This window comes from Mytilus galloprovincialis, chromosome 3, assembly GCF_965363235.1.
Source record: "Mytilus galloprovincialis chromosome 3, xbMytGall1.hap1.1, whole genome shotgun sequence".
NCBI classification, from domain to species: Eukaryota; Metazoa; Mollusca; class Bivalvia; order Mytilida; family Mytilidae; genus Mytilus; species Mytilus galloprovincialis.
The window spans coordinates 32816106-32843540 of NC_134840.1; the positions used below are offsets into that span (position 1 = coordinate 32816106).

General features: G+C 30.0%; 3 protein-coding genes and 1 long non-coding RNA gene across 12 annotated transcripts in view; 2 read left to right on the top strand and 2 right to left on the bottom strand.

The window, feature by feature from the left end:
- LOC143067763 (uncharacterized) overlaps positions 1-256 on the bottom strand; it is a 50617-nt gene extending 50361 nt beyond the window's left edge. The window contains exon 1 of the mRNA XM_076241275.1: positions 121-256. The gene's annotated coding sequence lies outside the window, so the exon portion shown is untranslated. The remainder of the gene's footprint in view (positions 1-120) is intronic.
- Positions 239-1795, top strand: LOC143067771 (uncharacterized). Its single transcript, XR_012976024.1, has 2 exons — positions 239-374; positions 1347-1795. It is a non-coding gene; the product is annotated as an uncharacterized LOC143067771 (long non-coding RNA).
- A 7237-nt stretch (positions 1796-9032) lies between these two features.
- Positions 9033-16703, bottom strand: LOC143067770 (COMM domain-containing protein 2-like). The gene is made up of 5 exons (XM_076241308.1): positions 16547-16703; positions 15265-15342; positions 13566-13648; positions 12079-12252; positions 9033-9416 (listed from the first exon to the last, which is right to left on the bottom strand). The coding sequence occupies exons 1-5, from the start codon at positions 16611-16613 to the stop codon at positions 9219-9221; spliced, it is 600 nt and encodes a 199-aa protein (XP_076097423.1). The 5' UTR covers positions 16614-16703; the 3' UTR covers positions 9033-9218.
- Positions 16704-16905: 202 nt separating this feature from the next.
- Positions 16906-27435, top strand: part of LOC143067765 (centrosomal protein of 63 kDa-like) — a 38078-nt gene continuing 27548 nt past the window's right edge. The window contains exons 1-5 of one of the 9 annotated variants that reach the window (XM_076241281.1): positions 20378-20483; positions 22168-22200; positions 23021-23073; positions 25518-25707; positions 26670-26696. In XM_076241281.1, coding sequence (XP_076097396.1) covers positions 23051-23073; positions 25518-25707; positions 26670-26696 — 240 coding nt within the window. In that variant the 5' untranslated portion in view covers positions 20378-20483; positions 22168-22200; positions 23021-23050. Of the gene's footprint in view, positions 17108-17129; positions 17234-19069; positions 19140-20377; positions 20484-22167; positions 22201-22464; positions 22488-23020; positions 23074-24417; positions 24517-25517; positions 25708-26669; positions 26697-27435 lie in introns of those variants that run through there. The other 8 variants (XM_076241280.1, XM_076241279.1, XM_076241277.1 and 5 more) reach the window with 8 other exon arrangements.

The following is a 27435-nucleotide window of genomic DNA, read 5'->3' on the forward strand; positions in this document are numbered from 1 at the left end:
ATTTTATTAAATTGGTTCAATCTTTTAGGACATTGTTTACAATGGAAACGAGGGGTTATGTTAAAAAATCCAAAAATTGAGTCGATATATGTGTATCCACGGATTGACTGTACAACTCACATGTCTATATCTTTATTTTCCTCTCGTTTGCATCATTCTTTATGCCATCTTTATCTTAGGAAATGACAAACCGCTTAAGAAATGACAGGTTCAGACATAAACAAAAAAGTTTGAACTTGCTGCTTCCGGTTGCGTACGTTTTCATGACCCAGATCCAAAGATGACAACTGCACTTCCGCTCTGTTTGTAGCAGACAGCTTGCTGACGTGACATACAAAATATTTGGATTTTGTTATTTAATATCGTACAGAAAGGTAAAACATTGTGCATATAGTATATGATTAGAAAAAACAACTGTATCTTACGATTTTCTTGAAGGGAGAAATCTATCTGTTTGATATTAATTCAAAATAAATGACAATAAGAGGCTTATGAGGGGGAGGACAGGGGTAAGGGAGACACTGACAGGGAGAAAGGGTTTAGGAGAAAGGGGGTGGGAGAAAGGAGAAAAAGTTGGAGAAAAAAATAAAATATGAAAAAATAAAATATCTCTCTTTTTTCTGGTAAATTAAAAAAAAAAATAAGGAGAAGAGGGGTAGGAGAAAGGAGAAGAGGGGTGGGAGAAGGGAGAAGGGTATCCCCTGTCCTGCCCCTCGCTTATGTATGTGACTGACTGCAACCGGTTCAGATATAAAAGCTTAGCTGCTATAAAGAGATGAATTAAAAAGGATCAGGCTTTTATACCCATGATCACTTCTTATTCGAATTTCATTTAGTTGAGCCAAAAAAAAAAAAACCAGAAAAGCTGACTGAGGGTGGATTACCTAACCTAATAATGACTTCACGGTTCAGATAGCAAAGACATTACCTTTCCCTACACACTCAATGCAATCAGCTGTAAATAAGTTAAGTCTTATTTCCAACATTGGTATAAACTACTAAAGTGAGGCAGTGCCCTTAAAGCCATTAAAGGTAATTTCTAATTTTCAAGTTAACAATAGGATTTTGCATGTTTGTTTAACCTTGTATTTTTAGGTAATCAGGTAAAACAGTTTGCAGGGAAATCATATGCATCTTTATGATATATTATTATTATGGTGGCATGTCGACTTAATAATGAATAAATTATCTTGCTATCAGTATCTTGACAAGTTGATGTTACTTACATGCCACCGTAATATATTGTACAAACAAACCCCTAATTTTAAATATGCAACTCCATTAAAAAAAGTTGAAGAAGTTGAAAGCAATGAAATTTATTTTATATTTAAATTTTTTTTTTTCAGATTTAAAGAGAACTTCAGGATGAGACAGCTGAAAGGAAAAGTGAAGGAAACAAAAAAAGAAAAGAGAGAAAGAAAAGCAGACAATTTAAAAAATAAGGACAAAGTATGGACAGTTGTCTTACCAGTGATTCTGACTATATCTGTTATTATTATAGCCTATGTTCTGTTGAGCACAAAAGCTCTCTGATTTTAAATCTTGTTTTATGGTCAAAGGGAGATCATCTCTGTTAATATCTTTATATACTCAAGATTTCATGTTCTCATATAGGGATGAGTCATTATCATTGTCATAACAGTGGAGTTAATTTATGTATTTTAAGCATAATAGATCATATTTATTGTTGATATTTATCTGGTGATTTTTTTTACATTTTCCAGTTTTTAAAAATGTGGCAGTTTTTTTTTTTATATTTTAGTGATAAATGTTGGATTAAAAATTTGTCTATTGATATTTTCTTATTCTTTTTATTGACATCGCAGTTGTGTTAAAATTTTGTTAATACATGTGTATAAATCACTTTACTTTAAATTTATTTTTCCATTCTTGTGGTGGTATGTTTTTGTAAATAGTGATTCCCAACTTAAAACTTTGTTCAATATGAACCAAGGATTGCAGTTATATAAAAAATACATTGAAAGTAACCCTTGACAAGATTATCTTATTGAATGGAGATTGTTTTCAATGCATTTAACCTACTTTATTACACATCCTTCTAAAGCAATGTATCAGAACTGCTAGTATTTGTTATTCAGACTATTGTTTAGATGCATATTTTGAAAGCATGTGATTTAGAAATCCAAAGCCCATTCCTGCCAGCATTTCAAAATGTTTTTGTGTTTTTTTTTATGTGCAAGTCCTACAAAACCTTTAAAGGGGCCTCCAAATTTATTTTAGATATATTGCTTTTTATTTGCTTCTTCATACTTTTACAATACAATGTAATATAGCCTTGGTATAATTGATAGTTCTGTTTTAAATTATGGACAAAACTGTTATTTTAAAATTTCGATTTGGGATCCATCATAGAGGAAATCCCCCACAATGACAGTTGGTAGGTATTTAAGGATGTACTGATTGTACTTAGGTGAGGTTTTGGAATTTGTGTCAAATGTTCAGACTCCTTGGTGTTTTTCCATACAATACAATGTTAAATATTTTACCCCATAACACCCATTTATTTTTTCATATAAGACTTAATAGTCCATGAGAGGTCATTTACCAAAATTTTAGAAGATTCTTGATTTTCATTCTTTTGTTTTGAGACCCAAATAATACCAATGCAAATATAGGGTATAAGTCTGAGTCAGCCTTTTCCCGCCATATTTTAAATCTCAAATATCTCGAAAAGGAGGTCCATGACCTATCAATATTTTTAGCTTATCTTTATCCTTAATTGATGCTCTACCAGCTTATAGTATCAATTTTAATTTCTTAATTTCTTAAATTTTTACCTTACCTCACCTAAGTACATCCTTAAGCCTTGGGAAGACAAATTGTATTATGGTATACATATGTCCGTTTGCTCATCCATGTCAGTATATTTTGCTGTAGTGTAACTGATACATTTATAGGCTGAAAATTTTACACTATGTTAGCACCTGAAGTGAAGTTTGCTTTTAATTTTTACAAATTGTCTTGTGCAGTTTGAACTATGTGCATAGATATTAGAAAACAGATTTCTGACACTTGCTTGCTTTCTGTGAATCCATGGCAGCATTCTGTCATGACAAAAGAAAAAGAGGTATAAAATGTCTCATGTTGCAACAAAATGTTGCAGTAGAATTTAAATCCTTTTTCTGAAACTATTGACATTAATCTATCAAATGATGAAATAACCAGATGCTCCGCAGGGCGTAGCTTTATACGACCGCAGAGGTTGAACCCTGAACGGTTGGGGCAAGTATGGACACAACATTCAAGCTGGATTCAGCTCTAAATTTGGATTGTGATTAAATAGTTGACACAGCATAGGTTTCTGACACAGAATGAATGTGTTCTAATGAACTTAAAATTTTTGTTTTCTCTTAGAGCAATTCACTATGCTGTTGAATATTAATCCTCTCAAAAAAATGTTTGAAGAAATTTTCTTTTTTATTTATGAAATTTCAAATGAGAAAAATTGAACCCAATTTTTTTAATCACATCCCCCTTTCCCTTATTCCAAAACTAATCTCAATTAAAATTTCTAATGGAGTTTGCAACAATAACTACTCATTTAAATACATCATAAAATATTAAGATGTAAAAAAACTGCTTGTTATCACTGAATGGTAAAGATTATTTTAATTTATCAGTTGGTAGTAAAAAGTGAATATACATTGTACATTGTATATAACAAAGATTTAAGTTGATTCTGGACAAAGAAAGATAACTCCAATTAAAAAAAAATCTTGCTATTGCACAATATTTTGCAATTAGATATTTCTTGCTTACTATTCTGGACAAAGAAAGATAACTCTAATTAAAAAAAAATTTGCTATTTCACAATATTGTGCAATTAGATATTTCTTGCCATTGCGCAATACTGTGCAATTGAAAAGACTTGCTATTGCACAATACTTAATATAATAATTTTAGATCCTGATTTGGACCAACTTGAAAACTGGGCCCATAATAAAAAATCTAAGTACATTTTTGGATTCAGCATATCAAAGAACCCCAAGATTTCAATTTTTGTTAAAATCAGACTAAGTTTAATTTTGGACCCTTTGGACTTTAGTGTAGACCAATTTGAAAACAGGACCAAAAATGAAGAATCTACATACACAGTTAGATTTGGTATATCAAAGAACCCCATTTATTCAATTTTTGATGAAATCAAACAAAGTTTAATTTTGGACCCCGATTTGGACCAACTTGAAAACTGGGCCAATAATCAAGAATCTAAGTACATTTTTAGATTTAGCATATCAAAGAACCTAACTGATTCATTTTTTGTCAAATTCAAACTAAGTTTAATTTTGGACCCTTTGGACCTCAATGTAGACCAATTTGAAAACGGGACCAAAATTTAAGAATCTACATACACAGTCATGACAGATTCGGCATATCAAAGAACCCCAATTATTCAATTTTGATGAAATCAAACAAAGTTTAATTTTGGACCCTTTGGGCCCCTTATTCTGTTGGGACCATAACTCCCAAAATCAATACCAACCTTCCTTTTATGGTCATAAACCTTGTGTTTAAATTTCATAGATTTCTATTTACTTAAACTAAAGTTATTGTGCGAAAACCAAGAATAATGCTTATTTGGGCCCTTTTTAGGCCCCTAATTCCTAAACTGTTGAAACCAAAACTCCCAAAATCAATCCCAACCGTTCTTTTGTGGTCATAAACCTTGTGTCAAAATTTCATAGATTTCTATTAACTTAAACTAAAGTTATAGTGCGAAAACCAAAAAAATGCTTATTTTGGCCCTTTTTGGCCCCTAATTCCTAAAATGTTGGGACCAAAACTCCCAAAATCAATACCAACCTTCCTTTTGTGGTCATAAACCTTGTGTTAAAATTTCATAGATTTCCATTCACTTTTACTAAAGTTAGAGTGCGAAAACTAAAAGTATTCGGACGACGACGCAGACGACGACGACGACGCAGACGACAACGCAGACGACGACGCCAACGTGATAGCAATATACGACGAAAAATTTTTCAAATTTTGCGGTCGTATAAAAATTAGGTGTCTTTCACCTTATTTAAAAAAATTGAATCCCATAGTTTGTATGACAAACCGACTTTGTAGGCTATATCAATCTTCAGTTATTCAAAAATGAGTATCTACACACTAACTTTCATATTTGAAAAATCCAACCAGGTTAAAATGCAAAACCCTCACACCGAACTGTGGAGTGCTTCCTTAGGTTCCATATAGACAAGCTACATTTCAATTACCCAATTTTTCTTTCTAGTTTTATGAGGTTTAGAATGCACTCAATGCCTAAAAATTGGTGTAAATGTAGTGGGTGTTTTTTATTTACCATTTGAGCTAAACATGTACTACTACTTAGTGAGTTATTTCCATTACTTGGTTGCTCATAAGTATTACTGACTTGAATATCTGATCATATAAGTTTGGTGTCAATGAGACAACTTCAAATTGTCTTATTATGATGTGAATGAATTACAAAGAAACTCAAATCCACAGATTTGTTAAAACCAAATATCAACAGATGTTTCCTTGTTGGGTCCTAACTTACAATTATATTCAATATATAGTTCTCTCCAGTAAAACTTTTAACAGCTTTTCTAGTAATAAGTCATTTTAGCATTTCTGATTATCATTTGACATATTGCATACAAGGAGCTTTAAAATTCTAAGATTCAACATCTGAGAAGAGAACAACACATTAAATCATGACAATGCTTATATAGCCAACTAAGGAAATCAGTTTATCTAACTCTTGTCATGAAACAGATCTTAATGAGATCAATAAGTCTTAAATATTCAGGAGAAAATGTAACCACAAGTTTATGGTAATGCAACATCTATTTTCACATATTCAAAAGATTTAGCACATAGAAATGTTCTTATTATGCTAATTATATGCATAAATTGACTTTAGAGTTTAAAATAAAATTGTAAATCAATTTATCAGAGACAAACATTTAAGATGAACCATCATACACAGGCCCGTAGCCAGGAATTTCCAAGGGGGGATTATTTGGACTCATGAACTCGACTTTAACAGTCACAATTTGAACAGAATGTTGACTTCAACAGTGCTTATTGGTTTCAAAGGCTATGGGTATGATACAATTTCATTTTAGCTGATATATGTACAGAACCTGTCTTGCTGAACATTTTTGCTATTTAAAGTCAAGGTAAATGGAGAAAAATGCAATCATACATTGTATAAGGAGTTGACTGACCAGTTCAGTCATGTGTTTGATGATCTTGTCTAGCTAATCAAATTTGCTTATGGTGCCATTTAAAATTTCTTTTAATCCTTTATAGTTATCAAAATAATAGTCAATTTTGCAAAAATAATGGTAATAATCTTCATTAAAAAGGGCTTCAATAAAGAATTGATTGACAATTTTTGGCGGTTGTATAGATTATAGATATTGTTTTGCTGATAAGTTTTGCTATATGAAGTCTGTCAATCTATAATATAGTTTTAAAGATCAATAGGTAAAAATATTCTAGCCAGGTGAGCTGGAAAGACAAACACTGTAAAGGCCTGACTTGGGACAGATACAAACATATTTCTAGACTAAATTTTTCTTCTTCCCCCTTTTAATTTCAATCAATGGAATAACAAAAGATACTGTACATCAGGACACATTTAATTGATGTTAAGAAAGCACTTCTTAGTTGAACCTGTATGCCTCTTTAAGACTTTGATGATATCTAGCCTAATTGCAGCATCAGACACTGAACATTTTTTGCAACCATCACCATAACTATATCTTAAGGTAATTTCTTACAAATATATGAAAATCATCTCAAATCTAAACCTATGTAGTGTCTTGTACTCTATTTATGCATGGCATACTGTGTAAAATAATAGTACTGCTGCAGATGACCCAAGGTATTTACACTGTGTTGAAGCCATTACAATCTTAGTTATAACTAAATGAATAAAACATATTCAACTAGTTCATGTCTCAGGTACATCAAATAAAATAACAACATAAAATTTAATGAAATGTCTTTTTTTATTAGAAAAAATAACCAGATGCTCCGCAGGGCGTAGCTTTATACGACCGCAGAGGTTGAACCCTGAACGGTTAGGGCAAGTATGGACACAACATTCAAGCTGGATTCAGCTCTAAATTTGGATTGTGATTAAATAGTTGACACAGCATAGGTTTCTGACACAGAATGAATGTGTTCTAATGAACTTAAAATTTTTGTTTCTCTTAGAGCAATTCACTATGCTGTTGAATATTAATCCTCTCAAAAAAAATGTTTGAAGAAATTTTCTTTTTTATTTATGAAATTTCAAATGAGAAAAATTGAACCCAATTTTTTTAATCACATCCTCCTTTCCCTTATTCCAAAACTAATCTCAATTAAAATTTCTAATGGAGTTTGCAACAATAACTACTCATTTAAATACATCATAAAATATTAAGATGTAAAAAAACTGCTTGTTATCACTGAATGGTAAAGATTATTTTAATTTATCAGTTGGTAGTAAAAAGTGAATATACATTGTATATTGTATATAACAAAGATTTAAGTTGATTCTGGACAAAGAAAGATAACTCCAATTAAAAAAAAATCTTGCTATTGCACAATATTTTGCAATTAGATATTTCTTGCTTACTATTCTGGACAAAGAAAGATAACTCTAATTAAAAAAAAATTTGATATTTCACAATATTGTGCAATTAGATATTTCTTGCCATTGCGCAATACTGTGCAATTGAAAAGACTTGCTATTGCACAATACTTAATATAATAATTTTAGATCCTGATTTGGACCAACTTGAAAACTGGGCCCATAATAAAAAATCTAAGTACATTTTTGGATTCAGCATATCAAAGAACTTCAAGATTTCAATTTTTGTTAAAATCAGACTAAGTTTAATTTTGGACCCTTTGGACTTTAGTGTAGACCAATTTGAAAACAGGACCAAAAATGAAGAATCTACATACACAGTTAGATTTGGTATATCAAAGAACCCCATTTATTCAATTTTTGATGAAATCAAACAAAGTTTAATTTTGGACCCCGATTTGGACCAACTTGAAAACTGGGCCAATAATCAAGAATCTAAGTACATTTTTAGATTCAGCATATCAAAGAACCTAACTGATTCATTTTTTGTCAAAATCAAACTAAGTTTAATTTTGGACCCTTTGGACCTTAATGTAGACCAATTTGAAAACGGGACCAAAAGTTAAGAATCTACATACACAGTCATGACAGTTAGATTCAGCATATCAAAGAACCCCAATTATTCAATTTTGATGAAATCAAACAAAAGTTTAATTTTGGACCCTTTGGGCCCCTTATTATGTTGGGACCAAAACTCCCAAAATCAAACCCAACCTTTCTTTTATGGTCATAAACCTTGTGTTTAAATTTCATAGATTTCTATTTACTTATACTAACGTTATGGTGCGAAAACCAAGAAAAATGCTTATTTGGGTCCCTTTTTGGCCCCTAATTCCTAAACTGTTGGGACCTAAACTCCCAAAATCAATACCAACCTTCCTTTTGTAGTCATTAACATTGTGTTTAAATTTCATTGATTTCTTTTTACTTAAACTAATGTTATTGTGCGAAAACCAAGAATAATGCTTATTTGGGCCCTTTTTTGGCCCCTAATTCCTAAACTGTTGAGACCAAAACTCCCAAAATCAATCCCAACCGTTCTTTTGTGGTCATAAACCTTGTGTCAAAATTTCATAGATTTCTATTAACTTAAACTAAAGTTATAGTGCGAAAACCAAGAAAATGCTTATTTGGGCCCTTTTTGGCCCCTAATTCCTAAAATGTTGGGACCAAAACTCCCAAAATCAATACCAACCTTCCTTTTGTGGTCATAAACCTTGTGTTAAAATTTCATAGATTTCCATTCACTTTTACTAAAGTTAGAGTGCGAAAACTAAAAGTATTCGGACGCCGGACGACGACGACGACGACGACGACGCCGACGCCAACATGATAGCAATATACGACGAAAATTTTTTCAAAATTTGCGGTCGTATAAAAATAAAAAACAATCTAAATCTTTTACTAGTAACTTTAATTTTGTTTCAGAATATCAATTTCAATAGAAATTTCCTTTTTGTTATGAAATTGAAAAATTACTCTGAAATAAAAGTGCTAACTGAATCCTTATATTGCACATTCTGTTTGTGGTTCATGTTTTTTTTATACCTACGGAAAAGTAATTTTTGCTTTAAGTAATCCATCATTTTATGTTTCTAAGAATTCTTCGGCAGTAAGATGATTTAATTTCTTGTAAAGCTTCATCTAAAACTTTTGTCATATGCACTAAATTTACAGGATCTGTTTGTAAAACAGTTGTTTCTCTAAGTCCTGATTCTTCTGTGTGAAGTTTAAATAAAACTGTTGGTGTTGTCTGTCTTCTCAAAGATCTACTGCCGAGCTGAAATGAAAAGTTCTAAAAATAACATTTTGGCTCATATAGTGGGTGGTAAAGTCCAAGCATCAAAACAAATATTGGAAAGTGGTATCGTGCATTTCAGATGTAGATCCAGGATTTTGATAAAGGGGAGGCCAACAGGCCCCTAAACTAGACAAAGTTTGAAGTGGAACTGGTAAAAAGTCTGGGTTAACCATAAATGTTGCTTCATGGCAGATTGAGACATACTTCCTCTATTCCCCTTCATGAATCTGTCTGTTTATCCACCAATTCTAGGTCTCTTAATTTTGTCACATATTTCTAAACATCTGTATTAAGGAATGATTGTATTTTTGGTATGGAATTTCATAAAGTTGAATTGTACTGTGTAATAGATTTTCAACACTGCTGGTGAATCAATTACTGTTTGGCAATACTCATTTAAAAATGCATTAGAAGCACTGATCATGGAATGTTTTTTTAAGTGGAGTCTTACCCAGTATACTTAATTCAGGACAACATTTTGTTACAAGACTGTGATACAATTGTGATCTACACAGTGGAAATATCTTAACAGATAATATTTTAGTCTGCACAAGATCAGAGTTGATATGTTTGTAAATGTATTACGTCAAATTGAATGAACCAGAGCTCACTACAGCTAAATAAAATGTGTGAAGGGTTATACCTGCAATTGTTGCTTTCATAGTAAAAATGTAATGTTGCAGGTTTGACTCAATAACCCTCACTTGTAAGTAAAGTGTTTATGAGAACTGAAGTGTAAAGATTGCATGCATTTTGCAGTGGGAAGTAAAAACTATATTAAAAGCATTGGAAGGTTCAACTACAAATACTGTCAAAGAAAGATAACTTCAATTTTAAATATTACTTCAACAATAAAATCATACATGTTTTTAGAAAATAATTTGTGTATTTTTTTTAACAAGTATTGTTATACACATACAGTGATACACATAATATTAGAACTTTAGGATTTGTAGAATGTGGTGCTCAAAAGTAGTGATAAAGGGTGGACCTGATCAATGTGGTTGTAATTTTGTATAGAAAAATCTTTATAAACCAAGATTCATGATTCTGTCCAAATAACATTTTTAAGCAATTGAGATTCTGAACAAAACACACAAACTCGAAGTTAATCATTGGGCCATAACAATATGAACACACTGAACAAATTTAAAGAACATATTAAAATAACTGAGAAACTGCATAGAAAACTGAATGTTGATTATTTGACATTTATGTAAAACAAGAGTGCACACGCTGAAATGTCTCGCCTTCTATACTAATCATTGATATTATGTTGATAGTCCTAAGTATATAGCTAAGCTTTATTACAACTGTCACATAAACTTAACATTTACAAAGATAACTAAACAAAGACCAATGAACCTTGAAAATGAGGTCAAGGTCAGATGAACCATGCCAGGCAGACAAGTACAGCTAACAATGCTTCTATACAACATATATAGTTGACCCATTACTGATAGTTTAAGAAAAATAGACCAAAACACAAAAACTTAACACTGTGCAATGAACCGTGAAAATGAGGTCACAGTCAAATAAAACCTGCGCGACTGACATAAAGATCATAAAATATTTCCATACACCAAATATAGTTGACCTATGGCATATAGTATTAGATAAAAAGACCAAAACTCAAAAACTTAACTTTGACCACTGAACCATAAAAATGAGGTCAAGGTCACATGACATCTGCCCGCTAGACATGTATAGCTTACAATCATTCCATACAACAAATATAGTAGACCTATTGCATATAGTATGAGAAAAACAGACCAAAACACAAAAATTTAACTATAACCACTGAACCATGAAAATGAGGTCAAGGTCAGATGACACCTGCCAGTTGGACATGTACACCTTACAGTCCTTCCATAGACTGAATATGCTAGCCCTATTGCTTATAGTATCTGAGATATGGACTTGACCACCAAAACTTAACCTTGTTCACTGATCCATGAAATGAGGTCGAGGTCAAGTGAAAACTGTCTGACAGACATGAGGACCTTGCAAGGTACGCTCATATCAAATATAGTTATCCTATTACTTATAATAAGAGAGAATTCAACATTACAAAATATTTGAACTTTTTTTTCAAGTAGTCACTGAACCATGAAAATGAGGTCAAGGTTATTGGACATGTGACTGACGGAAACTTCGTAACATGAAGCATCTATATACAAAGTACGAAGCATCCAGGTCTTCCACCTTCTAAAATATAAAGCTTTTAAGAAGTGAGCTAACACAGCCGCCGTCGCGGGATCACTATCCCTATGTCGAGCTTTCTGCAACAAAAGTTGCAGGCTCGACAAAAAATCAGGATCTCCAGCCTGTCAACTCTATTATACATTGAACAAAGTTGACATATTACTAATAGCAACTTAGGAATGAAAACTAAACCTTCAACATAGACTCTTGGAAGAAAAAAGTTCAAACAAAAAAAAAACCCAGAAAAAATAGGTATATATAAAGCTTTATATTGTAGGCATGTGGTTGTGAATTTGGTCACTACAAATTCTCTAATTCAAAACATTGTCAGGATGGTATTGTGTGCAAACAGCATTTTTGTGCTTGTCGGGCAAACTTGTTTGTATAAATGTATTTTATATTGTTTAAAGGATACAATGAATATCTATATACTGACCTGAACATCAAACCTCCATTCTAAGTTATGATAATGTGGTAGGTCCATAGACATCTCTGATAATATTGTCCTAATTTCTTTTCTATTCTGTAGATATAATTGTAACAATGTCTGTCTCATCTCTTCTGAAAATCCTAATGTCAAGATAGAATCCTGGAAATCTATCTCATTTAACTGAAATTAAAAAGTTGGAAAGTTTTGGAACGATAGAATTGTGCATATAATTAATAGATAGATTCTTCAGTTAAAATAGAAATCCAGAAAATAAATCAATAAATTGTATATATTGGCAAACTATAAATTTGGCTTGGAGTTATCTCCCTTTGTTCAACAAAAGTTTGATGATTCAATTCTTCACATAAACAAGAATGTGTCCATAGAACTATCATTTCTATGTTCAGTGGACTGTGAAATTGGTATCAAAAATCTAATTTGGCATTAAATTAAAAGATCATATCATAGGGAACATGTGTACTGAGTTTCAAGTTGATTGGAATTCAACTTCTTCAAAAAATACCTTGACCAAAAACTTTAATCTGAAGCAGAACAGAAAGATGGATGAATGAATGAACAAATGAACAGACAGACAAACGGACACATAGACCAGAAAACATAATGCCCCTCTACTATATCGTAGGTGGGGCATAAAAAAGAGTTGAATTAATTTCTTAAATTACATTTACAAATTTCTGTTCAATCATATTTAAAAACAAGAAATGTTTCGCCTGCTTTACCTACCATTGATTTAATGGTGAAAATCTTGAGCATATTAGGGATTTTACTCACAGCATAACATAAACTGAACAATTTCAAATATAGGTGGCAATGAAGTCAAGGTCACAATTAAATCCTGTCAGACAGACATGTAGTATGTACACTTTACAAGTATTCAATTTACCAAATACTTATTTCTTATTAAGGAAAGTGAAAAAAAAACAGACCAAAATACAAAAACTTAATATTGACCAATGAACCATGAAATCAAGGTCAATGTCTAATTATACCTGCCAGACACACATGTACACCTAACAATTATTCAATTTACTGATACAAGAATAAACAAACAGTAGGTATAAATGAATCCCAAGTTTTTGTATGTCAAGGGTTGCAACACTTACTTCTGCAACTTTTTTAAAAGGTCAACTTCACATAAACTTCTCAAGAAAGTTTATATTCAGCCTCAAGCAAATTTTATCACTTAATTTGTTTCTGTTGCATCATACACACGGTTCTCAGGTGATTGTGCCCTAAACTACTGTCAATCACTTAATTTATTGCAAGTTATCTGATAGGATTCCAAAAATATTTTTGGGTTGCAATATGCTTTTTAAGCAAAAGTTCAACAGTACTGTAATCAGATATTAATTTGTTTCACATGACAATTTGTCATACTTCTTATATACATGTATCATCATTCAATTAATGGAAAGCTGACCGTTCCATAAATGAACCACTCTGAAAAAAGTTGCATTTATATCTATACTTGCCATTAATTTAGAACTCTCTGTTAACAAATACATCAAACCTTCAACCCCATGCTGCACAGTTTCTGGTTCAACTTTTAATTTTTCTGAAAAAGACCAAATTAAATATGGTTATATATGGAAAATAAGGTACAAAGTGAATGTTTATGGGACATCAAGTTCTCAACAGCTTAGGATTTTATATAATGAATTTCTCAACTATATACAGAGGTCAAAATTGGTGCTGGTCTGGTGGTCCGAGACCAGCTGTAGATATTGTAAGCTGGTGGTCCAGCGGACCAGTAGAAATTTTTCAATAAAAATCGCCAATTGCATAGCAATCTCGATTTGTTTTAAAAAAAATTACCTGCGAATTCAATCACACGGTACTGGTGATACTAAGTATTACAATTAATCAATATCTCAGGTGAGTGTCCTTCACAACAACACAAAATGTGGAAATTTTTGGAAGGAGTGAAACCGCGGACAAAAAAATATGATCGGGACAATTAAAAGGAAGATAGGCAAGTGACAAAAGGAACGTAAATATCAAGAATTGCTGGGAAAAAGATCGTGAATGGTTAAATTATACAGTCGATCGCAATGTAATGAATTTTATAACATGTGAAAAAATTGCAGTGACAGACCTAGATAAGAAATGTATTTTTATATCATGATCTTCACATTTCAAGTTAAATTCAGTACAAGCTCACGAAAAATCAGGACAGCACAAAAAATCTACGGGAATAAAGGAGAGGAAAGCACTTTCTTGTCTAACATATTTAAAAGAAAACATGAATATAAAAGTAAACATCTATTATTTATATAACTTAGTGTCATTTTTACAGGACCAGTAGATTTGAAGCTGGACCAGTAGATTTTCAATCCAATGGTCCGGCTGGCCAGTACACAAAAAAGCCTAAATTCAACCCCTGACTACATATATTCAGCATATTAATATACAAATCTTCCATTTATTTCAAACAAATAATTAGAAATCCAAAATTGTTGATGTTTAAAACAATGTTCAAGTGTGACAATTAACAGACAATCTGGATTATCTCCCCTCATCTCAAAATTACGCAGATGCATAAAATAATATCAAAATTAACGTCAGATGCATAAAATAATATATGTTTCTTACAAAGATCTAAAATTTTGACTTAGTAATAACCCTTAAAAACTTCATTTATTACTTTTTACCATGTTCAAGCATTTAGATACATTTAAGGAATGACTGTAATATTTTTTCTGTCTATTTGAAATAACATAAAAAATGTGGTGCACACTGAATAATGCGCTTAGTGGTTTATTTACAGTGTGCACCACATTTTTTATGTTATTTCGAATAGACTGACAAAATATTACAGTTATTTCTGATAATCTAATTCTAAATTCCAATTTAAACCGGCGTAAATCATGAAAAAAAGTTGATGTTGCATGGTCACATGACAAAATTGTGTCTATGATATGATAAACAAAACGACGTCAGTCAATCAGAAATCATCCAAAATTAAATGATTAAATAATGCATACAATAAGGAGGATAAATAAAGAGGCATGACTACTTGCAGTAAATATTAAATATTTGGAATGTTAACTTCACTATCAACTAATTCAATATCATATTAATATTGATCAACATAATTATGTCATTTAATGAGGACTGACTCAAATTCTCAGTGAAGAAAGTTGAATTTAAGACTTTTTACAAAATACTTACGGGCAGCTCCTAGATAAACTTTTGGGTTTGCTCCTTTCCTGATGAAATCCATACTAATTCTACAAAATTCTTTTACCACTATCAAAAAGAGAAGAAAAGAGTTAGTTTAGAACAATGCACAATGTCTGTTGCAGTTGTTTAAAAACAGATTACAGATTCATGTCATAGCTTACGACATATAAAATTATAATTGTATGGGTGGTAAACAATATTTGTTATAATTTTTCAGACCTCGTAAATGAGGGCAAATTTTATGACTTATTTACTAATAAAATTTTGTCTGTCCCAAAGTATTTAGGGAATTACATGATTAAATGTCTAGATGTTAGAGGAAATGTAAATTAATTTTCTTAATAAAGATGATTGTTGCTACAATTTTATGGTTCTGGTCCTGTCTGAAATTAATTGTAAATGATATATACATGATATATAAGAACTACTATATGAACATTTAATATTTCATTTCAATGTTAAAGGAAAAAAATTACAAAATCATGTATTGTATACATTTGTAGGTGTCATGCTACACATCAAGGGCCTTAATTGGAACAATAAATATTCTTATAGAAAAAAAAAACCAAAAAAACAACAACAAATAAATCATTTTACAATTTTGATTTAATCATGCAACTGATGTCTGCTTTTTAATAGATTATGAAAATTGTAATTGCTGCCACAAACATAAGACAAGAAATTCAAATTAAACTTCAATTCCATAAAATATCAGCAATGCAATGCTGATACATGCATAGTGAACTTAATATCTATAAATTTTCAATCTATCATTCTATAGTGACACAAAATCTTCAGAACACAAAACAAGAATAATACTGAAGATTTCCAGCAATCCTGTTAAGTTTTCAATTTTCTTAAACAAACAATGCATTTGAATTTATTTATCTAGGGCATGCTATGCCTTAAAACTTTTCCAGATACACAGGTTTGCCTGTACTCAGAGTAAATTTTGAGATGAAAATGAAGCCATTTTTATAGCCATAGGGTCCACATGAACCTTATATAATTATTACAATGAATCATATGAAGGATATTTTAACAAACCAAAGTAAAATTTAAACTAATTAAATGCTTATAACGGTGGCTGAAAATGACTGTTTGATGCCTGAGGGTAAAGGGCATTCCTACCATCAAATGGCATCATCATCTATTAAAGACTAAGACTTAGACTTACTAAGTAAAAATAATAAGTTATTGTAATTTTGGTAGTAATCCTATATTTTTTTCAATTAAAAACCGATAACATTTATTTATCTTTGTCAGTTACCATCAATGTCAGTATTTGTGAGAAAGGATAGGTGCTCCTTGTGATGATCCTCAAACATCAACAACATGGTTAACAATTTAAAGTTGTTTTCTCTCTTCTTTTCTGTTTATGGACACGCCCACCATTTATCTCAGTAATGTGGTGATTTCTGTCTAAAAACACATACTTGTTTAAATTGGTCTATCACTCCATATAGGATTTTTTTTATATAAATATATAAAACTTTTATTCAAAGATGTGTTTTAAATTTGATTATAATACAATCATTATACTGCTGTCATTTTAATTTGTTTGAGAGGAATGCTTTTAAATCAACACTTTACAATACAAAGCGGAAGTAGACCCATTTACGATACCAACCGGGTTGTTTACATTCGAGAGGGAAAAGTTGACTTTTAAAATTATGCAAATAGTTTTGTAGTACTTGAAATATCCTTAACATCTTATTTGAAGCATATAAAAAATTGTGCAAAGAGAAAAAAAACAGGTTAAATTCATGAAAATCATTCATCTATATCGGAAAGTTCAGGCAAAAGCATGTCATCAAAATATTTGAAACAGGTAATGACTTGTTTCTAAATACACTAATAAAACCTACTTTCCCGTAATAAAACTTTATGATAAGTTTAAATTGTTTATGATATGTTCTTTCGTGTATTTTGAGGAAAATGACACATTATAATAAAGGTTTGTGAATATTGAAACATTTTTATTTGACTCATCTTGCACTGAAACAATAAGTAATATAAAAATATCATTATTTTGGGTAATAATCCGTATTAAATGTGAAAAAAATGAATGAATAGTTGGCTCTTCTCATATTTCTTTCTTTAAAATAAAACAGGTTGTGCATGTTTATTTTTGACAGATACTTTTTTTTTAAATACAATTTTACGAGACAGTATTGAATACAAATGTATATTATATATGCATGATGCTGCATGATTTTTTATGTGATAGTCGGTTAAACAGTTCACCAGAGTTCATGTTTTGTACGTCAATTTGTATATAGAATAGAATAGAATATTTTTATTTCCCAAATTACAGGGCCCATAAAGGGCATAAAATCAGATACAATTGATTTACATAATTGGTAACTGCAACAATAATAGAGGCATTTACATATATATTTGGAATATAAGCATTGGTCAGAATCAAGCTAAAAACCACATATATATTGTGAATTAAAGAATAATAAAATTACATTATATATATGTATTTATTCTCAAATTATTTACTTGACTAATTATAAGTGTCTGTGCTCATACCTCATCTCCTTAATTCAAAACAGTCACAAATATAACAGCCCAGTTTTTCCATAAGAGTATCATTTTCTTGGGTCAAGAGCCATAGTGCCGACTCTAAATAAGATGTACTTACTTAAATGTACTTGTATGTAATTATTGAATTAAGTTAGATTCTTAGTAATGAGCTCATGCAGGTTATTTTGTTACACTTCACCTGCTCACCTCAATCTTATTCTAATTTTTATGTCCCCCAAATTATTTTTATATAATTATATATAGTTACAAAATGTATGTATGCTTTTTAAGAACAGTACATATATTTTCAATGAATGATTTATAATAAATTTATTACGAATCCACTACATGCATTTCAGCACCCTTTGGGTTGGGACTTTTTCACTACTGATGTTAATTTTCACTAATCAGTGGATTCATGCAATTTCTTCTTATGAGTTTACTTACATGTACTTATCAGACATTCATAATAAATTCTGGTGCAAGTTACTTTGTATAAATCTGATCAATTATACATTATACTGTCATTCTTGCATTGGTTCCTAATCAGGTAATGAAGATTTCTTTTATCTGTTTTTGTCATGCAAAACCAACTTCAAACTGGACAGATATTAATTTTTGTGGACAAGGTAGAAGTAAATGTTCATGCAAATGTCATCTAGTAATAGTTCATTTGCCAATTACCGATATGATTCTGTTATAACACACTTTTTAAACAAATTACTTACCTTTGTCAATCGACGACTGGTTCCATACCGGACAAAATTGGTATTTGTCAATGCAAAGCATGATGAATTGAAAGTGATGTATCCTCAGTTTAACTAATTTTTCATTAAAAAATAATTTCTGATGTCAAAAGTATTTAGCTGAACAACAAATTAATGTAATTATAAGATTTAAAAACCTTAAAGATTACTCACATTATGCACAGGGAAATTTGCTCTTTCTGCTGGCTCTCCATTGTAAATAAAAGTTAATGTCCCTCATACAATGTAAGAGAGACAACTAAAAAAGGGATCTCTAATTACAGGGTCAATTATGGGAATTGACAAGTAGCCTATTGAAATAGGATAAATAGGAATAAAAAAAACATGTAGGGTATACATGTACATTGTACATACATTGTACATCTACAATGACAAAACAACAAAATTAAACAGGAAAACTCGTTTGAAGATCATCCGTCTGAATTCATCAATAGGCATATATCCATGCCATTATGTATAAAGCTGTTTTCCTCCAATACAGATTTAGACATACCATGTATGACTTTAACATGGATTACCTGATATCTACCATTAAAAGCCAAATACTTATAGAAGAAAAACAAGGTTAAGATGTAAATTAAGACAGCAACTAACAATGTGCTTGACTTGCAGTACCTGTAGGTACATGTACATTATAATGTAGAGAGTTTCATATTTACATGTTAACAATAGATGACCATTGATGGAGCTCATGATTTTGGAGAATACACTTCTGTTTTAATATTCCCACCTCCCTTTTTCATTTCAGTCAGTGGAATAATAAATGTAGAGGAGAATATATTATACAATATACAGTTAAAATAACCTCATCATAAATATGACCAAAAAAAGTGTAATATAATCTGAAATTTATCATGTCAAAAAAAAATCTAAGCTATCATGGTTAGTGTAAGCAAGCTCAAAGTTCTTGCCAAATAAGCTAATGAAAAAATTATGCTGATATACACTTGTACAGTACATGTTTGTTGTTTGTAGTTAGTAAAAATAACATTTAAAAAAAGTACAAAATGTATCTAGGAGTAAATTATTTTGTATGTGAAGATTTTTGTTTTAATTTCAAGACATATTAATTAGAACACATTTGTTGCTTGTTTGTTATAATTGATTATAATACACTTTTAAGCTGTGGGAATTTTGTGTATATTTAACTGGAAGGTATTTAAACTCTGGATTAACTATACAATTTCACTTGAGTCAAGGATAGGGAAAAAATACAATACTCTTAAGTAAATATCATAGTTTTTATCAGATTTTAGTTAACTTGGTATAGACAAATTGAAATGGCCTTCATTCTTATCTTTGAGTATGCAGTCTGTGTACTTTATTAACTCTCCTTTTATAGGTTTTTATTTGTTTTTGACAGTTTCTACATTATAAATCTTTTGTTGCAATTTATGATTTATATGATCATCTAGAAGCTTGATTTTTTTTACTGTTCTTTTCTTGGTATAATTACACATTTAAAAACAAAAAAGGCTTTTCAAGCTAAAGTGTTAGAACCAAAATGTCATGCATTATACATTTTAAGATAATAAGATATTATAATAGTAAATATCTAAGATTTAACCCACGGATGAAAACATATCAGATATATATCAGAATTGATTTAATGTTGTACAAGAATAAAGGAAAAGGTTACTAAGACTTAAAAAATATCTCTGTAGCCTTGTTTTAAGTACTTGAAGTTTGAACATAAGGAACTGTAATCATTGATGATCAGACACTTATATAAAGTAGAATTAGTAGGACACATTGTGAAAATGTACTAACATTTCTATTATTGTAATTAATTTTTTTACCAGGTTTTCGTGACTTTATAAAAGCCCAGTTGACTGATGATTCCATATTTGAATTAAGTATTATGGAGAAAATCACAGACTTGTGGCAACAACTACAAAAAGATAATAGGTAAATATAAGTTATAAGATTAGAGTGCATCTACCTTTGTACCATCAAACTATAAGATTTTGAAAAAGAAAATCTTCTGTGCTTCCAGTAGTACATGTATACATTTGTACATACTATTTTTTCTTAAATCTTGTGAAGAGTTGTGACATGTGTTTCCTCTTCTTATACTGATCCATTGCATAAGAATAAATCATTAAATTGTGATGATATTGGATGAAGAAAATGAGCTTGTTTCACTTAGGCGTGAAGTCTGTATTTCCTTTAAAAACTATGGAACTATCTTAGTCTGTATGTATACAAGTAAACAAGATTAGTGTACAAGTGACTTTATGTGTCATTCACTTGTTGTTACATTACCCCTTATCTCCTTAGTTCATTATAAATATAAGGTGAGATTTTGTTCAGAAAACAAGAAAAGTTGAATTGTTATGAGTGACCATGGCAACAAAGGATGATTTATATCATGCTATACTGAGGATTTTAAAAATGCTCTGATTTTCTTTGTTTTATTTAAATTTTTACATAGATATTGGACTAGAAAATATGAACACATTCAAGTATATATTCAAAGGTATGAACTCCTTTCTTGAATTATTCTGTTCATTCTTTAAAGGGTTTGTTGTTTGAATATTGCAAAATAAGCCATTTGTTGAGCTGCTACAAAAGGCTGGGAAGTGCTTATATGTTACATTCAGGCTGCAACATTTATGTTCAGTTTGTGTTAAAAGTTCTGGTTAGATATGAATAATTTTCTTAAACCTTCAAAAAAATATATGAAACTTGAACATAAGTTTTTTGTGAATTAAAGTTTAAATCTTATGCAAAATTGGCAAAAAATATTTAAGTTATTTTGGTTTTTCCTGTATTTTACTGAAGGATGGACATTTTTTTTCAGTTACAATTACTTACAGTTATATTTTTTAGATGTCAATAACTTTGTCATATCTTCTTTAATTTTATGAAACTTTGACAAAAAATTATTGATGATCAGAAAATAAAACCTTTTTATGTTCATATTTTACTGATCTTTGGACTTGGACTATTTTGTAAGTCAATATTTTTCTTTCAACAACACGTACAGCAGCAAGATATATATTCTGATAACCCTTTACACATATTATCATGATTATTCGATGAGCACTTCTTCATCCCTGTAACTTTCAACTGTTTCTGATGGAATTTTAAAGTTTCTGGAAATTGATAGGTCCTCATTCCCTTTATTTTGCATTGTACATGCATGTTTGCATGTTTCTCTTGATGAAATTATCCTTTTTGATAAAAAAAAAAAAACAAAAAACAAACAAACCAAGAGATGCAAGAAAAATCTCTTTGGTTATGAATCATTCCTTTATCAGACATTTCAAATGATGTATGAAATTCTAAACAATCACCAGTCCTTTGTTACACCAACGATGGTTTGTCACATCTAAAGACTTTGATTAAGGATAATTGATCTTTTGTTCATCTGCAAAATATATTTTTACTTTTATGCACCGTAACAAATACTCTTTGTTCAGCCATTCTCTTTGTACTAATAGTATATGATGTTTTGTTGCTTGTATAAATTATAAAGAAAAAAACTATATGTGCTTTATCAATAGATTCCTTTCTATCATTTATAATAACTTAGAAACTTCTATAAGAAAAATTAATATGTTATTCTTAATGAAATATTGCATTTCAGTGTTGTTGAGTAAAGCAGACTTAATATATAAAGGTAAATTGTGTGCTGTAATCCCCACCCAGAAGTATGGTGTGAACACATAACATTATAGTGAGAGATTTGACAATTTTGTAATTATATAACAGTATTAATGGCTAAAACTCTCGTTCAATTTTAGTTTTCAAAGATAGTGTAACTTTATAACTTTAGTATTAAAAAGGAATAAAACTTACAAAAATGTTAACTACTGTAAGTTAAATTTGTTTTGATAAATTAATGGCTCAGCTTAACTACTGTAAGTTAAATTTGTTTTGATAAATTAATGGCTCAGCTTAAGATATGTAAGTAACTAAAATATTTAAGGTTTGACTTTTCACTAATAGATTGAAAATGTTACATAATTGCAAATCTCTTTCCTGATAGACACTTTAGTTCTCACTTTTCATTATTTTCTGATAGCTTTTTTGTACAAACATGTTTTTAAAGTTTTTAGTTTTATATATTTTTAACTCATTGGGGTTGATTTAAAAATAGCATTTTAAAATTGTTCATATCTATAGACCATGATAGACCCTTCTGATGAGATGAAACTGTTCCTTTCATCATGTCCATTATTTTAAAAGATGTCTTATGTATCAACCTCTCTTTTTTTCATACACTAAATGTGGCAGAAAAGGATACAAAGATTTGGCAAATCAGTAAAGAAATTCACCATGTCCAGTTCCCCTTTTATACTTGTTTATAATTTTCTTATAAGTCCTGTGTCATGTCCCTTTAGTTGTGACATTGAAATATACCTCAAGTTTATTGTCACTGTAGAGTATACATAACAGTTCTGTTTCAATGTACATAATAAAACCTCTAAAATCTTCAGATCACAGATATACTATAGATTATAGTGATTATGGCTGATGAACTGAGGGAAAAGTAAGTATCACGTGACAGTCACATGGTTTAGTGTCACATACTTGGCTAGGTAGTACATTTGCTTGGCTGAAGACAAACGAAATTCATTTATTCCATTTTCAAACTTTGAAAATCAACTTTGCAAAATTAGGAAAATTGTTATTGATTTTAAGGTTGTATCTAGACTGAAAAGAAAGACTTTCCAAATATCCCAATAAAATATAAAGATGCATACACTACATTAGTTCAGGTACTACATGTGTATACAAACCTTTCTTATTTGCATTTCAGTTCAATAAACATGAAAGTGGCATTGTAATGAATTTTATCTTTGAACATTTAAGCATTGTGCAAAAACTATGAAATCTTATGGTGGATTTAAAAAAATAAAATTAATGGCCTGTTGGTATGTTCCTACATTTAAATTTTTTACAATATATATAAGTCACATTGTTTATGTAACACTTTGCAATCTTTGTCAATATTTGAAAACTAAAATTTAAGTTATGTAAATAAATATGATGTTGTAAATAAAAACAAAATATTAATGTCTCTTAAATTTTGTTATAGTACATTAAAATCAGTAAGTCTGTTTATTTTATGGATATTACTGTTTGAATGATCCCCTTATACAGATTATAAAGGCTTGTAAAACAAATATATAGTATTTAGAAGAGTATGGTTTTATATACATTGTAGTTACATTTGCACATAGAATAAGTAATGCTGCTGGTAGTATGATTTTAATTTAGTATAACCTTTGTGGAGTGAATTGTTGTGTTCCAAGGTTTGAAGAATACTTAAAATGGAATTATCACTTGGATGGAAGGTTTTATTAAATATTAAAAATGATATTTAAACAAGAATTATTTGAATCAGGAATATTTTGAATTTTAGGAAACTTATAAGAAAGGGACGATGAAAACTAACCAAATTTAGGATGGTTAGTTGGTTAATTGATACTGAAATTTCAGTTAAAGTAACCCTCTTTAGCATGTTTAGTTAAAAAAAATATCATTCAGTTCTTATCAATTTGCCAGATTTCAAAATTATTCCAGCTTCAAATAATTCCTTGTTTTTATGAATTTCATGCAAATTGTGGTATTTAAATATTTTTTCTTCAGAGTATTTAAACAATTAGATTGAATTTCAGTTTGACATTGAAATTAAGACACTGCTTAAGGTCAAACTACTTTTTGCATGTCATATCATGACTGCTGGATTAGACATATAAAATAAACATTGTAATTATAAGAAGCATGTATTAGATGTTAGTATTTTTTTAATTACAATTGTAGTGGATTAACAAAGAAAAGAATCAAATCTCTGTTACATTTTACAAAATAAACTGTTTAACACATTAAGGAATTATAGTTGTTGAGTTGTAAAGCTGGCGTATTATAGAAAGATTACATTTTAATAATGAATTTATTGCTGACTGAGATTTAAAAGAAACTACGAAAGGTAGGAATTTTGTTTATGAATGTAGTGTCATTATATTTTAATGATAGAAAATTGTATGGTTGTTTTGAGCTGTCTTCTTTAAAGCGTCCTTAATTACTGTAATCCCTATTGCAATGCTATAGATTTTTACAAACATACATCAATAACCAATCCAAAGAGAGATCCATAATATAGGTTTACCAATGTTGGCTTATCTGGAAGTCAGTTTAGTGGCTAATCTTGGGGGGAAGTCAGTTCAGTGTAGTTATCTTATCTTTTTTATTTTTCTTAAAGATATTATGCTTTATTTTTGGTAAAAAAAGCTGTAAGAGTTATTGCCCTTGCACTTAAAAAAATGCATGAAAGTTGTAGTTTTAGTGAATAATTTTAGCACAGAATTGATCTATTTATGAAGAAGTGTCTGAATTTGATTGACTTTTGTGAGCTAAGCCTCCAATGACAAAGTATTCTCACATATTTATTTTGTGGTTGGGCTTTAGAATTATTTTTTTGTTTTTAGTGCAATTTATTTTGTGCTATCCAGTTTTTGTCCTCAGAATGCATATATAAATGATGCATAAAGTACATACCTCTTTAGGACAAATGTAGGATGTAAATAACATGTTACTTTGAGATGAGAAATAAATTGAAGCTAGAAAAAATCAACCTAATTCTTTTATAAGTCTAAATGAAATACTTTATCCAAGTCCAATTGTTTACTTCCAGTGCTACATAATATTACAGGTAAACTCCTGGTTTCCATTTTACTTTATAAACTAACCTAGACATTGGTCAAATGAGATGTGCCAAAAAAATACAATTTCACTATTTATTAGTTCTTACAGATATCTTAAGCTTGGGAAATGTAAGCACATCTCAAGATTCAAGTTGGAACCATGTATGCATAATTTATTTTGTATGAAAACAAAAATGATCTGACACTTGAAATGTGTTACAAAGTAGTACACTTTATTTGTAAAATAAAATTATTAGAAAATGAAATAAAATGCTTCTCCTTACAGATTACCAAAAGGTGTATTGACCTCAAGCTGTGAATCTGAGCTTCAGGAATTGATGCACCATATTGATGATATGATGTCAGGTAAAAAGAGGGACTGGGAACATCAGATTCAAAGTCTACAAGACAGGATGGACATCAAGGACAAAGAAACCATGTTACATAGGGCCACTATAGACCAGAAACATAAAGAGGTGAGATACTATATAATATGAAGAGGTTTTGACCTGTGAAAGAGGGCTTCAATGCGTATGCTAGTTTCCAAAAGATGTACATACATTGTACTGTTTGAATTTAGATAATAAAGGTCATTTTGAATCTTATAAACAAGACTACCATCTTTTGCTATAAAAAAAATACAAATAGATAGACATGTATATGCTTTGTCATTGTCGTTTTGAAAGAAATTAAATTACATTTTATTACACAAATTGTTTGAAGTCATTTTCTAGTCTAGATTTACCAGAAAAAAGCTACATGCATCTTTCAATTTTCATGTAAAAAAAATCAAGATTTTGTATGGTGTTTTTCTGAAATTGATGAATCCATGTCTGAAAATGACCAAATAACCACATCAGTGTGTTTTTTATCAACATTCTTTTTTCAGTCTGTATGTGATTTTTGCCTTGAACGGAGATTTTCTTCATATCTTATGAGATAAGAGTAATAATTTCAATAACAAAAATAAAAAAAAACATAAGAAATTCAAGGTTTTTTTTACTGATCAATTTGTATCAATCTAAGCTACAATGTATAAAACAGTGCTTTAGTGTTTAGTCTATAACAGAAAATGTAACTTATTTAAGAAAGAATGTAAAACCCTCAGACAAGTTTTCCTGGTTAACAACTACACCATGGGGATTATTGTCAAGACAAAACAGAAATGTAATGGATATAAATTTAGAAATATACAGGGGCTACCCATTTTACTTCATATTATTAACAACTGATAATATTTGGTTTGAAATATACTGTATGGGTAAGACACTGAGTCTAAAACTGTTATTTGAGGTATGATATGTAGACTGATATAGAAGAAAATATGCATCTTCAATAATGCTTCCTCCAATACAATTGGTCAAGAAACCAATGAAGCAATTCTTATCCAGTTTATTCCTTTTTTAAAGTTTATTCATTTATATTTTTCATAATTCAGAGTAAAATTCCTAGGTCTGTTTTGAAGGTAACAATAATATTATATATTTGGAAATTTTGTATTAGTTTGACTTGGTTAGAAAGTTTTAAAGTAGTTTTAATGATATTGGATAAGGGTAGTAGAAAATTGATATCTAAATAGTAGATACATTTATGTAGAACTCTACTTTTAAAAAACAGACAATAAACATGTACAAAGTACAGTTCTTAAACATTCTGTGTAGTGCTAGAACTTGAATGAAATGCCAATAAATTTGACTTGTTTTATACCACATGTATTTCTGATGATTCAGATTTAAAAGTCCACTTTGTATGGAAAACTCTTGTTAGATAATTTGATTCTTAATATCTATAAGTAAGAATAGGCAATAAAATTATCTAGTGTTGGTCTGAATATTTTTACATTAAAGTCCTTCAGTACAAAATAATATTAATGGCCTTTCTCTTCAACTGACCTATTGTATCATCTGTATTCAAGAATTGTATAAAACTATTGCTTTTCATCAATATTTTGGAGAATTACCTACATTTCAAATTTGGTTTAGTTTAGTGGTAAAGGCAGTTATCAGATTTACAGAAAATTATAATCACTACCTTTGATAATTAATTGATATACTTCTCTTTTGACTTCATATTGTACATTTTATATTAGACTAAGTTAAGTTGTTCATTTCTTATTTACACAGTTGTATATTGCACCACATTAAAACTACATAGCTCAGCATAGTATTATGAATCATAATCTATTTTATTCTCTTGAGCAATTT